General features: G+C 39.6%; 1 protein-coding gene across 1 annotated transcript in view; it reads right to left on the bottom strand.

The window, feature by feature from the left end:
- Nucleotides 1–7,930: 7,930 nt before the first annotated feature.
- Nucleotides 7,931–16,295, bottom strand: part of LOC107225377 (unconventional myosin-Ie) — a 48,822-nt gene continuing 40,457 nt past the window's right edge. The window contains exons 11-21 of the mRNA XM_015665825.2: nucleotides 14,041–14,211; nucleotides 13,651–13,817; nucleotides 13,040–13,259; nucleotides 12,272–12,502; nucleotides 11,619–11,903; nucleotides 11,341–11,496; nucleotides 10,785–10,924; nucleotides 10,491–10,642; nucleotides 10,072–10,401; nucleotides 9,436–9,771; nucleotides 7,931–9,094 (exon numbers count right to left, since the gene is read on the bottom strand). Coding sequence (XP_015521311.1) covers nucleotides 9,009–9,094; nucleotides 9,436–9,771; nucleotides 10,072–10,401; nucleotides 10,491–10,642; nucleotides 10,785–10,924; nucleotides 11,341–11,496; nucleotides 11,619–11,903; nucleotides 12,272–12,502; nucleotides 13,040–13,259; nucleotides 13,651–13,817; nucleotides 14,041–14,211 — 2,274 coding nt within the window. The 3' untranslated portion in view covers nucleotides 7,931–9,008. The remainder of the gene's footprint in view (nucleotides 9,095–9,435; nucleotides 9,772–10,071; nucleotides 10,402–10,490; nucleotides 10,643–10,784; nucleotides 10,925–11,340; nucleotides 11,497–11,618; nucleotides 11,904–12,271; nucleotides 12,503–13,039; nucleotides 13,260–13,650; nucleotides 13,818–14,040; nucleotides 14,212–16,295) is intronic.

Here is a 16,295-nt window from a genome sequence, read left to right as displayed (position 1 = left end):
TGTTTTCGACATTTTTCAGCAGGTGCATTTTCCTTCGTAATTTCTCTCCTGTTGATCCCACGCTCTTTTCGCTGCGTTTTCTGAGTTCCTGGGGGTCCAATTAGTCAGGTAAGAGTCTTACGAAACGAATCTGAGACCCAAAATTTTTGGTCGAAAAATGAAGAAAAAGTAAGGCTAACCCCTTTGCATTTTTTACAAAAATTTTCGTGATTTTGAAAAGTGCTGGAATAAATGAATTGTGGCACGATTCCGACGTAATTTTGCAAAAGAAATCGATTGGGCGCAGTCCCAATACGCTGCGATCAATGAATCAAAAGTTACAGCCAAAAAACGAGACCCCGTGATTTCGACATTTTTTAGCAGGTGCATTTTCCTTCGTAATTTCTCTCCTGTTGATCCCACGCTCTTTTCGCTGCGTTTTCTGAGTTTCTGGGGGTCCAATTAGTCAGGTAAGAGTCATACGAAACGAATCTGTGACACAAAATTTTTGGTCGAAAAATGAAGAAAAAGTAAGGCTAACCCCTTTGCATTTTTTGCGAAAATTTTCGCGATTTTGAAAAGTGCTGGAATAAATGAATTGTGGCACGATTCCGACGTCATTTTGCAAAAGAAATCGATTGGGCGCAGTCCCAATACGCTGCGATCAATGAATCAAAAGTTACAGCCAAAAAACGAGAACCCGTGTTTTCGACATTTTTCAGCAGGTGCAATTTTCTTCGTAATTCCTCTCCTGTTGATCCCACGCTCTTTTCGCTGCGTTTTCTGAGTTCCTGGGGGTCCGATTAGTCAGGTAAGAGTCATACGAAACGAATCTGAGACCCAAAATTTTCGGTCGAAAAATGAAGAAAAAGTAAGGCTAACCCCTTTGCATTTTTCGCAAAAATTTTCGCGATTTTGAAAAGTGCTGGAATAAATGAATTGTGGCACGATTCCGACGTAATTTTGCAAAAGAAATCGATTGGGCGCAGTCGCAATACGCTGCGATCAATGAGTCAAAAGTTACAGCCAAGAAACCAGAACCCGTGTTTTCGACATTTTTCAGCAGGTGCATTTTCCTTCGTAATTTCTCTCCTGTTGATCCCACGCTCTTTTCGCTGCGTTTTCTGAGTTCCTGGGGGTCCAATTAGTCAGGTAAGAGTCATACGAAACGAATCTGAGACCCAAAATTTTTGGTCGAAAAATGAAGAAAAGGTAAGGCTAACCCCTTTGCATTTTTTGCAAAAATTTTCGCGATTTTGAAAAGTGCTGGAATAAATCAATTGTGGCACGATTCCGACGTAATTTTGCAAAAGAAATCGATTGGTTGCAGTCCCAATACGCTGCGATCAATGAATCAAAAGTTACAGCCAAAAAACGAGAACCCGTGATTTCGACATTTTTGAGCAGGTGCATTTTCCTTCGTAATTTCTGTCCTGTTGATCCCACGCTCTTTTCGCTGCGTTTTCTGAGTTTCTGGGGGTCCAATTAGTCAGGTAAGAGTCATACGAAACGAATCTGAGACGCAAAATTTTTGGTCGAAAAATGAAGAAAAAGTAAGGCTAACCCCTTGGATTTTTTGCGAAAATTTTCGCGATTTTGAAAAGTGCTGGAATAAATCAATTGTGGCACGATTCCGACGTAATTTTGCAGAAGAAATCGATTGGGCGCAGTCCCAATACGCTGCGATCAATGAATCAAAAGTTACAGCCAGAAAACGAGAACCCGTGATTTCGACATTTTTCAGCAGGTGCATTTTCCTTCGTAATTTCTCTCCTGTTGATCCCACGCTCTTTTCGCTGCGTTTTCTGAGTTCCTGGCGGTCCAATTAGTCAGGTAAGAGTCATACGAAACGAATCTGAGACCCAAAATTTTTGGTCGAAAAATGAAGAAAAAGTAAGGCTAACCCCTTTGCATTTTTTGCGAAAATTTGCGCGATTTTCAAAAGTGCTGAAATAAATGAATTGTGGCACGATTCCGACGTAATTTTGCAAAAGAAGTCGATTGGGCGCGGTCCCAATACGCTGCGATCAATGAATCAAAAGTTACAGCCAAAAACGAGAACCCGTGTTTTCGACATTTTTCAGCAGGTGCATTTTCCTTCGTAATTTCTCCCCTGTTGATCCCACGCTCTTTCCGCTGCGCTTACTGAGTTCCTGGGGGTCCAATCAGTCAGGTGAGAGTCATACGAAACGAATCTGAGACCCAAAATTTTTGGTCGAAAAATAAAGAAAAAGTAAGGCTAACCCCTTTGCATTTTTTGCGAAAATTTTCGCGATTTTGAAATGTGCTGGAATAAATCAATTGCGGCACGATTCCGACGTAATTTTGCAAAAGAAATCGATTCGGCACGGTCCCAATACGCTGCGATCAATGAATCAAAAGTTACCGCCAAAAAACGAGAACCCGTGTTTTCGACATTTTTCAGCAGGTGCATTTTCCTTCGTCATTCCTCTCCTGTTGATCCCGCGCTCTTTTCGCTGCGTTTTTTGAGTTCCCGGGGGTCCAATTAGTCAGGTAAGAGTCATACGAAACGAATCTGTGACCCAAAATTTTTGGTCGGAAAATGCAGAAAAAGTAAGGCTAACCCCTTTGCATTTTTTGCGAAAATTTTCGTGATTTTGAAAAGTGCTGGAATAAATGAATTGTGGCACGATTCCGACGTAATTTTGCAAAAGAAATCGATTGGGCGCAGTCCCAATACGCTGCGATCAATGAATCAAAAGTTACAGCCAAAAAACGAGAACCCGTGATTTCGACATTTCTTAGCAGGTGCATTTTCCTTCGTAATTTCTGTCCTGTTGATCCCACGCTCTTTTCGCTGCGTTTTCTGAGTTTCTGGGGGTCCAATTAGTCAGGTAAGAGTCATACGAAACGAATCTGAGACGCAAAATTTTTGGTCGAAAAATGAAGAAAAAGTAAGGCTAACCCCTTGGATTTTTTGCGAAAATTTTCGCGATTTTGAAAAGTGCTGGAATAAATCAATTGTGGCACGATTCCGACGTCATTTTGCAAAAGAAATTGATTGGGCGCAGTCCCAATACGCTGCGATCAATGAATCAAAAGTTACAGCCAAAAAACGAGAACCCGTGTTTTCGACATTTTTCAGCAGGTGCATTTTCCTTCGTAATTCCTCTCCTGTTGATCCCACGCTCTTTTCGCTGCGTTTTCTGAGTTCCTGGGGGTCCGATTAGTCAGGTAAGAGTCATACGAAACGAATCTGAGACCCAAAATTTTCGGTCGAAAAATGAAGAAAAAGTAAGGCTAACCCCTTCGCATTTTTTGCAAAAATTTTCGCGATTTTGAAAAGTGCTGGAATAAATCAATTGTGGCACGATTCCGACGTAATTTTGCAAAAGAAATCGATTGGGCGCAGTCCCAATACGCTGCGATCAATGAGTCAAAAGTTACAGCCAAAAAACCAGAACCAGTGTTTTCGACATTTTTCAGCAGGTGCATTTTCCTTCGTAATTTCTCTCCTGTTGATCCCACGCTCTTTTCGCTGCGTTTTCTGAGTTCCTGGGGGTCCAATTAGTCAGGTAAGAGTCATACGAAACGAATCTGAGACCCAAAATTTTTGGTCGAAAAATGCAGAAAAAGTAAGGCTAACCCCTTTGCATTTTTTGCAAAAATTTTCGCGATTTTGAAAAGTGCTGGAATAAATCAATTGTGGCACGATTCCGACGTAATTTTGCAAAAGAAATCGATTGGGCGCAGTCCCAATACGCTGCGATCAATGAGTCAAAAGTTACAGCCAAAAAACCAGAACCCGTGTTTTCGACATTTTTCAGCAGGTGCATTTTCCTTCGTAATTCCTCTCCTGTTGATCCCACGCTCTTTTCGCTGCGTTTTCTGAGTTCCTGGGGGTCCAATTAGTCAGGTAAGAGTCATACGAAACGAATATGAGACCCAAAATTTTTGGTCGAAAAATGAAGAAAAAGTGAGGCTAACCCCTTTGCATTTTTTGCGAAAATTTTCGCGATTTTGAAAAGTGCTGGAATAAATGAATTGTGGCACGATTTTGACGTAATTTTGCAAAAGAAATCGATTGGGCGCAGTCCCAATACGCTGCGATCAATGAATCGAAAGTTACAGCCAAAAAACGAGTACCCGCGTTTTCGACATTTTTCAGCAGGTGCATTTTCCTTCGTAATTTCTCTCCTGTTGATCCCACGCTCTTTTCGCTGCGTTTTCCGAGTTCCCGGGGGTCCAATTAGTCAGGTAAGAGTCATACGAAACGAATCTGAGACCCAAAATTTTTGGTCGAAAAATGAAGAAAAAGTGAGGCTAACCCCTTTGCATTTTTTGCGAAAATTTTCGCGATTTTGAAAAGTGCTGGAATAAATCAATTGAAGCACGATCCCGACGTGATTTTGCAAAAGAAATCGATTGGGCGCAGTCCCAATACGCTGCGATCAATGAATCAAAAGTTACGGCCAAAAAACGAGAACCCGTGAGTCCGACATTTTTTAGCAGGTGCATTTTCCTTCGTAATTCCTCTCCTGTTGATCCCACGCTCTCTTCGCTGCGTTTTCTGAGTTTCTGGGGGTCCAATTAGTCAGGTAAGAGTCATACGAAACGAATCTGAGACACAAAATTTTCGGTCGAAAAATGAAGAAAAAGTAAGGCTAACCTCTTTGCAATTTTTGCGAAAATTTTCGCGATTTTGAAAAGTGCTGGAATAAATCAATTGAAGCACGATCCCGACGTGATTTTGCAAAAGAAATCGATTGGGCGCAGTCCCAATACGCTGCGATCAATGAATCGAAAGTTACAGCCAAAAAACGAGTACCCGCGTTTTCGACATTTTTCAGCAGGTGCATTTTCGTTCGTAATTTCTCTCCTGTTGATCCCACGCTCTTTTCGCTGCGTTTTCCGAGTTCCCGGGGGTCCAATTAGTCAGGTAAGAGTCATACGAAACGAATCTGAAACCCAAAATTTTTGGTCGAAAAATGAAGAAAAAGTAAGGCTTACCCCTTGGATTTTTTGCGAAAATTTTCGCGATTTTGAAAAGTGCTGGAATAAATGAATTGTGGCACGATTCCGACGTCATTTTGCAAAAGAAATTGATTGGGCGCAGTCCCAATACGCTGCGATCAATGAATCAAAAGTTACAGCCAAAAAACGAGAACCCGTGTTTTCGACATTTTTCAGCAGGTGCATTTTCCTTCGTAATTCCTCTCCTGTTAATCCCACGCTCTTTTCGCTGCGTTTTCTGAGTTCCTGGGGGTCCGATTAGTCAGGTAAGAGTCATACGAAACGAATCTGAGACCCAAAATTTTCGGTCGAAAAATGAAGAAAAAGTAAGGCTAACCCCTTTGCATTTTTTGCAAAAATTTTCGCGATTTTGAAAAGTGCTGGAATAAATCAATTGTGGCACGATTCCGACGTAATTTTGCAAAAGAAATCGATTGGGCGCAGTCCCAATACGCTGCGATCAATGAGTCAAAAGTTACAGCCAAAAAACCAGAACCAGTGTTTTCGACATTTTTCAGCAGGTGCATTTTCCTTCGTAATTTCTCTCCTGTTGATCCCACGCTCTTTTCGCTGCGTTTTCTGAGTTCCTGGGGGTCCAATTAGTCAGGTAAGAGTCATACGAAACGAATCTGAGACCCAAAATTTTTGGTCGAAAAATGCAGAAAAAGTAAGGCTAACCCCTTTGCATTTTTTGCAAAAATTTTCGCGATTTTGAAAAGTGCTGGAATAAATCAATTGTGGCACGATTCCGACGTAATTTTGCAAAAGAAATCGATTGGGCGCAGTCCCAATACGCTGCGATCAATGAGTCAAAAGTTACAGCCAAAAAACCAGAACCCGTGTTTTCGACATTTTTCAGCAGGTGCATTTTCCTTCGTAATTTCTCTCCTGTTGATCCCACGCTCTTTTCGCTGCGTTTTCTGAGTTCCTGGGGGTCCAATTAGTCAGGTAAGAGTCATACGAAACGAATCTGAGACTCAAAATTTTTGGTCGAAAAATGAAGAAAAAGTAAGGCTAACCCCTTTGCATTTTTTGCGAAAATTTTCGCGATTTTGAAAAGTGCTGGAATAAATCAATTGTGGCACGATTCCGACGTAATTTTGCAAAAGAAATCGATTGGGCGCAGTCCCAATACGCTGCGATCAATGAATCGAAAGTTACAGCCAAAAAACGAGAACCCGCGTTTTCGACATTTTTCAGCAGGTGCATTTTCCTTCGTAATTCCTCTCCTGTTGATCCCACGCTCTTTTCGCTGCGTTTTCTGAGTTCCTGGGGGTCCAATTAGTCAGGTAAGAGTCATACGAAACGAATCTGAGACCCAAAATTTTTGGTCGAAAAATGAAGAAAAAGTAAGGCTAACCCCTTTGCATTTTTTGCAAAAATTTTCGCGATTTCGAAAAGTGCTGAAATAAATCAATTGAAGCACGACCCCGACGTGATTTTGCAAAAGAAATCGATTGGGCGCAGTCCCAATACGCTGCGATCAATGAATCGAAAGTTACAGCCAAAAAACGAGAACCCGCGTTTTCGACATTTTTCAGCAGGTGCATTTTCCTTCGTAATTCCTCTCCTGTTGATCCCACGCTCTTTTCGCTGCGTTTTCTGAGTTCCTGGGGGTCCAATTAGTCAGGTAAGAGTCATACGAAACGAATCTGAGACCCAAAATTTTTGGTCGAAAAATGAAGAAAAAGTAAGGCTAACCCCTTTGCATTTTTTGCAAAAATTTTCGCGATTTTGAAAAGTGCTGGAATAAATCAATTGTGGCACGATTCCGACGTAATTTTGCAAAAGAAATCGATTGGGCGCAGTCTCAATACGCTGCGATCAATGAATCAAAAGTTACAGCCAAAAAACGAGAACCCGTGTTTTCGACATTTTTCAGCAGGTGCATTTTCCTTCGTAATTCCTCTCCTGTTGATCCCACGCTCTTTTTGCTGCGTTTTCTGAGTTCCTGGGGGTCCAATTAATCAGGTAAGAGTCATACGAAACGAATCTGAGATTCAAAATTTTTTGTCGAAAAATGAAGAAAAAGTAAGGCTAACCCCTTCGCATTTTTTGCAAAAATTTTCGCGATTTTGAAAAGTGCTGGAATAAATCAATTGTGGCACGATTCCGACGTAATTTTGCGAGAGGAATCGATTGGGCGCAGTCCCGATACGCTGCGATCAAAGCATCGATAGTTACAACCAAAAAACGATAACCTGTGTTTTCGACATTTTTCTGCAGGTGCCTTTTTCCTGGTATCTTCCCTCCCGTTGATCCCACGCTCCGTTCGCCGCGTTTTCTGAGTTCCTGAGGGTCCAATTAGTCAGGAAAGGGTCGTACAAATCGAATCTGAGACCAAAAATTTTCGGTCGAAAAATGAATAAAAAGTTAGGCTAACCCTTTTTCATTTTGGTGGAAATTTTTGCGATTTCCAATAGTACTGGAATAAATTTTTCATGGCCCTATTATGATGCCATTTCTCGGTGTTGAAAAATAATTGAATCAAGTGATTTAAATGTTATATTGATGTTAATTTCCGAGAGAAAACGACTGCAGGTGGTCCTCATCCGTCGTGAATCGCGAATTAGAAGTTGCCAGCAAGAAGTTTAAAGGATATCCGCTGCATTTTCACAGAAAGTAAAGCCCATCACTCAATGAAAGAAGAGGAATCCAAAGAAGAAATAAAAATTCTCATCCAGTCTGTCGCTTTTCCGTGAATATTCAATCACCCGTTACGAGAAAAGACCCTCAAAAATCGGATCAGAGTCGAAAAAGTTTCCAATTCGAAATATCGCAAACAAATAGATGGTTTACCCCTCTGTATTCAGAAACAATTCCAGAAGAATACAACATTCTCCTCCGAGAGATCATGTTCACTCGATTATTACGATTCTTCCATCTTGCGCAAGTACAGATATTAAGTTAATTTCGTCGTCAACAAACCGTACAATTTGAGAAATTAATGAGGTAGGAATAATATATTTCATTCATCTGTTATCAACTCCACATTTATTAAATAGCACATGCGCATCTTGTAATTCGTGAAATACTCAATTTGCATAACAATATTTACATTTGGTGTTGGCATTGGCGCATCATACGACAATGTACTAAATTTAATATTGATTATAACTATGGAATAAATCAGTACACAGGTAACTTTCCAGAAAGACACTACAAGGTAAATACATGTAAATCGTTCTATTCACGCAAACTTATCTAATATAATTAATTATTAATAATAAATCTCTATTTTTGTAAGATTCAATTACCAATCGTCGTAATAAGGTCGAACGAACTACACAGAACCATGCTGTGGAAATTGGTAACGGTAAATCACGATCTGAATCAGAATAAGACGATGGCACACCGCTACAGTAATTTGAAAAAGTGGTAAAAATGATTTGGGTGGAATAATTTAGCTATCTTTGGAATCATTATCTAGGTAAGTATAAATTAATTGCTTATAATCTTAATTTTCCTCAAACTTAAAAGCAGTTCCTATAACGTACTGCGCTGCTACACAGCGCCATTATACAATATTTGGAATAATATGCATATCTGAAACGATCCTACTACCCTCGGAGAATTGTCAAACGAGGAAACTATCATAGATATCAAACTATCCAGTAAACGAAAATTATTTACTAAATTCATTCTTCCAAGATTCTGAAGGAAACTAAATTGGAAAGAGTTCATTCATCAAGAGGCACTCAAGGTTTGTTTAGAAAATACGCCTACACCGCTATTTCACGCCATTCAAAATGGAATGAAAGAAAATTCATCCACCGAGCACAGAGCTCCGATTTAATAAAAATTCTTTTTACCATGGCAGTGATTTGGGTTATAATTATAAACATGTGGTACATGTGAAAGATGTTTATCCTGGAATACTCGATCAAATAGTTGACTTATCTCATAATATACATCATACTATGTATTTACATACAATAAATATATCTATATTCAAAGTAGCACGAGTCTATGAAATCAGACTCCACGTTTCCTTTTTAACATTATAATTTTATACAACCGGTCAGTCTACATGCGAGTCTTATAGACGCGCAGCTTTAATTACTCCTAATCTTCTCTACGTAGTTTGAGGGGAATAATCCCTGTTTACCATTCAGTCTACCCAACCACCATCCGCCTTGATCTGAAGTGAAAAAGTGAAAAAATTTATTATCATTCCGAAATTATGGAAGGAAAAGAAAAGGACACAACCGCCAACGTCACTTTTTTAACTCAGCAATTATTACTCTTTTACTTAGCTCAGTAGATAGAGTCGTAATAATCGGGGCAATGGACTTCGTAGCAACAAAATCAATAGCAAAACTTTTGTTTATAACAGTACGTTAAAATCAGTTTTACCCATCAAATTTTGCGTTGATTTTTCTACTTCTCGACTGTTTTTAGTATTAAAAAATTAAGTGACACTGAGTTAAATTGGACTGCAAGTAGTCGAAAGAGGCAAAACAACCAATGATCGCTACTCACGTTCTTTTATCACCTCAATGATGGCTCCTTCTTGAAATCCAAGTTCATCCAAATCCTGCGGACTGTAATCGTAGAGAGCTTTGACTTTGGGTAAACTAGGAGTAGGTGGTTTAGGCGCAGGCATATTTGGGGTGGCTGGAAGTGCTCTCTGCGCCATCCTCGGGTTTGGTCTTGCACCGACAGCTTCACTGATGGGTGCTCTTTGAGGGGATGCAGAACTGCCTGCTTCCCTTTGACTGTTCCCATTGCTCACATTCGGCAATCGGAAAGCACTGTGCACCGTTGGCTGATTCGGTGGCGCTGGACTTGTCGGAGGCGGCGGTGCTCGAATCAACCCTGTACATAAAACTCACATTTCAGATCTCTCAACGAGAAATTAATCTATAATTAATCTTATCGACAAACTATCGAAACAAAGAAATCATGAATCGAAAGTTTCAAAAGTGGAGCTGAACATCCTCAAATTAAAGTTTCAATGTATATATCATATTATCAAAAATGAATCTATAATGATTCCCAGAGAATCGATTTGCGCGATGCGCCAACGAAACGAATATATTACTACCAAATTGAACGCAAAGTATGCATCAGTGTACCATAGTTTCGTATCGTACAAAAAGTTTGATCTTTCGGTACCTTTCGGAGCACCACCTGTGTTCAAAAACATCCCCATCATCGGTATGCCAGTAGTGACAAGTTTCTTGGGATTTTCCGTCCTCGTTTTGGGATGAGCCGCTCTGCTCGGCTGCAAATTGGGTCGATTCGGAGGCAGACAAGGTCTGCTCTGCTGAGGTACCGGGGCAATTCGACTCGGAGCATTAGAGGGTCGTGTCGGAGTTACGGATGAGATTTGCCTCACAGATGAATTCGAGATAGGAAGTTCCGCCCTGGGTCTATTTGCCGTCGGTCTGGCATGATTTGTTGGCCGAGTAGTTGGCATGGCAGACGTTGTATTTGAATTTGGTTCTGCAAGTATTTCGAAATTGGTCAAGCTGTTTCAGTACTCGGACAATTGATAGTTTTTTTTCACGCACATAAAATCTCAAAGTACTCACTGGTTGTGCTAGGCAATCCAGGCCCGACACCAACGTTCAAGACTTTACCACTGGGCTTCAATATTTCCTTATCGCCGGTGTAACTCTCAGTGAACTTTATTTGCCTGGTGCCGCCACCGCCCCATCCTTCTTTTTTCACTTTAAACTCTAAACTGTAATAGATAGCACAGAGAAATTGATCAGTGATGATTTCTAGGCCGAGAAATTTTTACTGCTGTATTTCTTTTACTACTTATTCAACTGTTCTTTTCCGTTTTTCGGTATAGAAAAAAATTACAATAAATAAATCCTTACTTGTTGTTAAACCTGATGTTTAAATTATGTCCAGTCTCGGTGACGTAATTTTTACTCAACACCGACAGGAATTCAGTCTTGAATACCAGCTCAAGTAGACTGGCGTAGTCATCTCTGGTGTGTATAATTAAAAATCCATCCTGAAAGAAGTATTATTATCAGATAAGCGACTCACGGTATGAAGATTAAATTGAAGAAGAGTGATAAGTCGCATTAAGCAGTGATCAATTTGACAAATTACTATGTGAGAACCTAGTTCAGATCTTATCGCCTCGACTTAGTAATATACACGAACTTGATCACAATTTTTCCCAAAATGTTCTTCAACAATGATCGGATACTGGGTGCAATTATTGTCCACCAAATAAATTGATAAGCGTATATAATCTTAGTAAAAACAATATTAATAGAAACATTCAGAGGTATTAGCAAGGTTTTTTAGAATACATTTCATTTCATAATAGAAATTGCTTGCAATGAAAGAAATGATTGTCGTCTATTTCAAGGCTCAGAATAGTAAAAAGAAAAATCTGAAATAATATATAAGTGCGCAAACCTGGAGAGTACTGAGGCTGACGTGGGTGATTTGGTCGAGCGGTAGTTTACGCTTGATAACTTCGACCCATCGACCTTTATCGAGTCCTTTCTTGATCTGCTCTCTACCAATGAGGAAAAGACACTTTCCCGTAAGTATCAAATCTCTTCTACACGGCTGAAATCGTGAATAAATAAACATAAACGTTTGAACCCAAGACAAAGATTGTTGAGGAAGAATTAAGTGATCAAAGTCAAGGTTTCGCTTGGTTTCCAGTTTAAACGAACCAATGATCGTACCTTGAACCGCCTGTCGTACTTTTTGACGATCTCAGCAAAGCCGACCTTCTCTCGTCTGCCGATCAACGACATGGTTTGTGGTTTGCTATCCAGGCCAATGTAGTCGCCGACAAAGTTTCTGTTCAAACTAGCTCGTCGCCTCTGCTTATGACCGAACAGAAGAGAGGCAGCTTCCTGCTTCTGCTTGTTCTGTCGCTTCCTGGCAAAGTACTTTTTGAACGCCTTTTGTATCACTCTTGCGTACGCGTTGTACTTCCGATCTCTTGTCTCCTCCAGCATGAACAACTATGGATTAAATCTCGTCGTTTAATACTGGTTAAAATTACGCTTTTTTGGACTATGCAGAAAAGAAACCCTCCGCGCAATCAATCAACTCAGCAGTGTTGTCAAAGATACTGAATATCATTATTATTATCTAAATTAAAATCAGTTTATTCAAGTATAAATTCATCTGAAGATAAAAGATGAACCAAACTCGCAATTTCTCTATAATAACATGAAAGATTAGATGAATTTATCTAATCTGATTATCATCCAAGATTAAATGGTCTACATAACGTACAACACTGGTCAAATATGATCACCGAAGTCTATGAACTGATATTTCAAAGTCACAAAGCGCTTGAAAAATGGTCATCGTAGTGCACACTCACACTCTCAGGCGCCTTAATGAAGAGTTTAGTTTTTCCGAGCTGGTACTGGCCCCTGTCCATCCTGACGCTTGCCAGGATATGTTCGACGCCCTGTTTCTGGTCGCCATGCCAACTTGGCCACGTTTCTTTTGTGAGTATGGCATACCTGTGAAGAAATTTGACAAACGGTCTTCGGTAGGCGAATCCAGCTCTGCGAACTCGGATATTCTCCTTCAGACCAAGATACTCGACCTGGAATTGAGTGGAGAATTTATTCAAAAAAAAACTGTTCAGTTTTGACGATCGAACTTGTTTTAACATGTTGTATCGGAGGATTTAAAAAATTTACTTGAACTACTTTCTATATAAAGAACAAAAAGTACTCTAGTCCTTTCTGCGAAAAGGCTTGAGTAGCAATACAAGGGGGGTTCTACACGCAGATTTCTGTTACCGACACTTATCGACATCTTCCCCAGACTCAAACCCTTTTCCGCGATTTTTACCGTCGACCGATACAACTGTCGCTAAGGTTGCCCGTTTTTGACCTCAAGTCGGTACGGCAGACTGTGACGTCATCGCGGAAACGGGTTTGAGTCTGGGGAGGATGTCGGTAAGTGTCAGTAACAGGAATCTGCGTGTAGAACCCCCCTTGTATTGCTACTGGCTTGATATCATAATTTGTAAGATTCTATTCTGAAATCAAAAACACGAGCTAAAATCACTTTGTAAATATTTTAAATTGATCGCTCAATTACAGTCGACGAAATTCTGATTCCGGGTGATAATTACCTGGTGTCTCACTCGCAGCTGGTCCCAATCTCTGGGCCTTTTCGTTTCGTTCGGCTTTATGCATCGGATGTAATGGGGCATGCATTTCATTAACTGACTGACCAGTCTACTGGCCTGATTTCGAATCTTACTTCCGGCTGTCGTAGGTCGCGCTTTCAACGTCTTCGTCTTGTCCGCTGCCGTTTTCACATCCGGTGGAAAAAGCTCTCTCACCAGAGGACTGTTGGGATTTATGAAAAACACGGTCAAGCATTAATTGACAAAAACATAAAAAAAAGCGAAAGGAAAAAGAAACGACTTTTACGTGCGCATGTATCGGACAAATTAAAACCAACAGTCAAGTAGAATTTTTTTCCTATTTCGTTTGAGCAAAAATTGAATTGTAATATATTTACATTGAACACAAAATCTGCAGTGAGATTCAATTGCTTGTTATGTAACTTACCCAAAATTACGTACGTTCTGTTTTTCTATCTCGCACTTTCGTTTCAGATTTACTATTTGCGGGACAAAAAAAAAATTGTGCCCCGATTGTTTCCTTTTTCCGTTTCTTTATATGAAAATACCAAATCAGACTGTATATCATATAAATGTATAATGATAATACTCACTTTGTACTGGTTCTCATAAGTTCAATTAGATCAGGAAACAGAACGTCCCGATTCTTGTCGCAAAATCCGTCTACCGAATAGCTCACGATTCCAGCGTAATGCAGAACCGCAAAACCATCACCGGTGTTTTGAAAATGAGCGTGACCGTGAGCTGATCCTGATAATTTCTGAAACAATAGAGGGTAAAAACTCGATAAAAACTTGTTTCTAGAAAGAGTTGTAATAAAACAAGTGGAGTAAAAAAAGAAAAAACGAAGAAACTTGGCGAAACTTTCTATTCGAACCAAATATACCTGTACTCAATGAATTTAAATAACAAGTTAATCTATGAAATTGAATACAAAAAGGAAATAATTAACGAGTCGCAATTGTTATATAGGTTTTAGGTACCTTTTGCAAATCTGCATCAGCTCCGGCACTACCGCCGTGCAAAGTAGCACAGACATCATCGAGGACCAGGAAAAGTCCCGGTGGCCTTTTGCCTTCGAGAAGTTCGACGACAACCGCGTTGTTGAAATAGTCGATCGCCGTCCATCGTATATTTTCAGCGATGTATTCTTCCTGTAAGAAGATTGAAAAATTGATCAAATACGCTTCTACTTGTAACAGTAGAATAATTACTGCTAAGAAATAGCGATGTTTTTTTCTGTTTGAAAAAACTAACATCGATTACGCAAGAGATTATCACGTGTGTTAATCCGAACAACGTTTACTCGACCGCTTTGCGAGAATTAGCCGTAAACTGTTTACACAAATAATTCTCTCTTTAAGCTTTCAGTGCCACTGTAACGCAAATTGCAATGATCCATGGTGTAGGGTGCGATGCAGGTGCGGATATACGAACCACCCTTGGTGAAAATGATTTCTTCTACAATTTTCTACGAATTTTTAGGGAAATCGGGATATTTCGTAAATATGCATTGTTTCGGATAAAAGCTTGTAGATTTTCATGAAAATTTGTATTTTTTTCAGTAAAAAATCTAAAAGCTGCCATATTTTTTTTAAAGAAAATTAACAATTCTTTACGAAGAACTATGCATAGTTAGAGTTATGTACGAAATAATACGAAATGTCCCAATTTCCCTAAAAATTCTTAGTACTAGAAATTTCAACCAAGGACATACCGGGCATAACCGTGGAAACAAACCACCTCAGCGCCTAGAGGTAGGCAACCGGGCGTTACGATTTCGTTCGTGAGTTGGCAACACTGGAAAGCCGCGTAGCGCGGCAAGACGACCTAACCTCAGACTTTTAAAATAAATACGTAATACGATTATTAGGAAGTATTGAATATACACATATAGTAAAAAGTGTAATCTGCGAAATCAAATAAGTTTCGTAAAGGTGAGTTGACGATGAAACTTATTAATTTATTGATTTGTTTAGCGTGATGATTAGACAAATAGGGATTTTCATCGAACCAGATTGCAAAACTTTGCAGAAAACATTCAACATCTAATCATCGCTCTAAGTAAATCAATAAATTAATAAATTTCAGCGCGACTCAGCTGTTCGAAATTTACTGGATTTCACAATTTACATTTTTCACAATATTCAACCTTTCCTAATAATCGGATTACATATTTTATTTAAAATATGTGAGGTTAGGTGGTCTTGCCGCGCTACGCGGCTTTTCCAGGTGTGCCAAACTCACGAACGAAATCGTAACGTCCGGTTGCCTATTTGCAGGCGCAGACGTGACGTGACTTGTTTCCACATTTAAGTCCGGTGTACGTTCTATGGCTAAAAATAATATGGGTCGTCTACTTATGAACGGCTGTTTCTTGGCGTGCGTCGACCTCATCCCACGACCTAGACCCACTTGAGAAAGCGGGTTTTAACATCCAGATCGCGGTTCACACGTTGTATATTTTTCTTTCTTTTCCTCCGTTGATTTCAATTTTTTGCCTTAGTTTCTAGAGCCGAGTCTTGCTGGTTAGGTACGCGATAATTTGTAAGTCCAGTCGGAATGTGTAGAACGTAAATTTTAAATTGCTATTTTTAAATACCTGCAATTTTTAAGTCTAAATCCACGATTTCGATCACATTCCGCAGTAACTTTATCCGCCATCTTGAATCTACGGTTTAAATCGGAAAATATCGATCGTAGAGAAAAAAATTATTACCATCAAAATTGTAGAGATTTAAATTTCCTAAAAATTTAGTTACGACCATTTTTGATCGAAAGTTGAAAATGGGTGATTTATTTCACAAAGAAAAATTCCACCATAAATTCAAAATGGCGGCCGAAGCTATTGCAGAATCTAGCCGAAATTCTGGATTTAGACTATCAACGATTAGAGAAAAAAAAAAAAACTTAGGCTATTTAATAATTGCTACTGAAGTTTTATATACATTTTTTATTTTTTTTTTTTTTCTAAATAGCAACTGGGCGAACCACCAGCACTGCGAAATTTATTATTCTTCGCACATTCGAAGGAGAAACGTTGGAATTGTACAGCGAAAAGACAATGATAATTGCCGTTTTTCGTGCGTGCAAATTATCGTCGTCTTTCAAATGCAAATAATTATCATCGAGGTTTCCTCGTCGGGGAAGTAGCATAGACGAAGGTGACGAATTTTAGCACAAGTTTTGCTTGAAGAGGCAAAGAGAGGAAATAAATAAGAAATTCAACAGCAGCGTG

The sequence above is a fragment of the Neodiprion lecontei genome, chromosome 7 (genome assembly GCF_021901455.1).
Source record: "Neodiprion lecontei isolate iyNeoLeco1 chromosome 7, iyNeoLeco1.1, whole genome shotgun sequence".
Lineage (NCBI taxonomy): Eukaryota > Metazoa > Arthropoda > Insecta > Hymenoptera > Diprionidae > Neodiprion > Neodiprion lecontei.
Note: the sequence above shows the minus strand (reverse complement) of the source record. Positions and strands in the feature narration are given on the sequence as shown.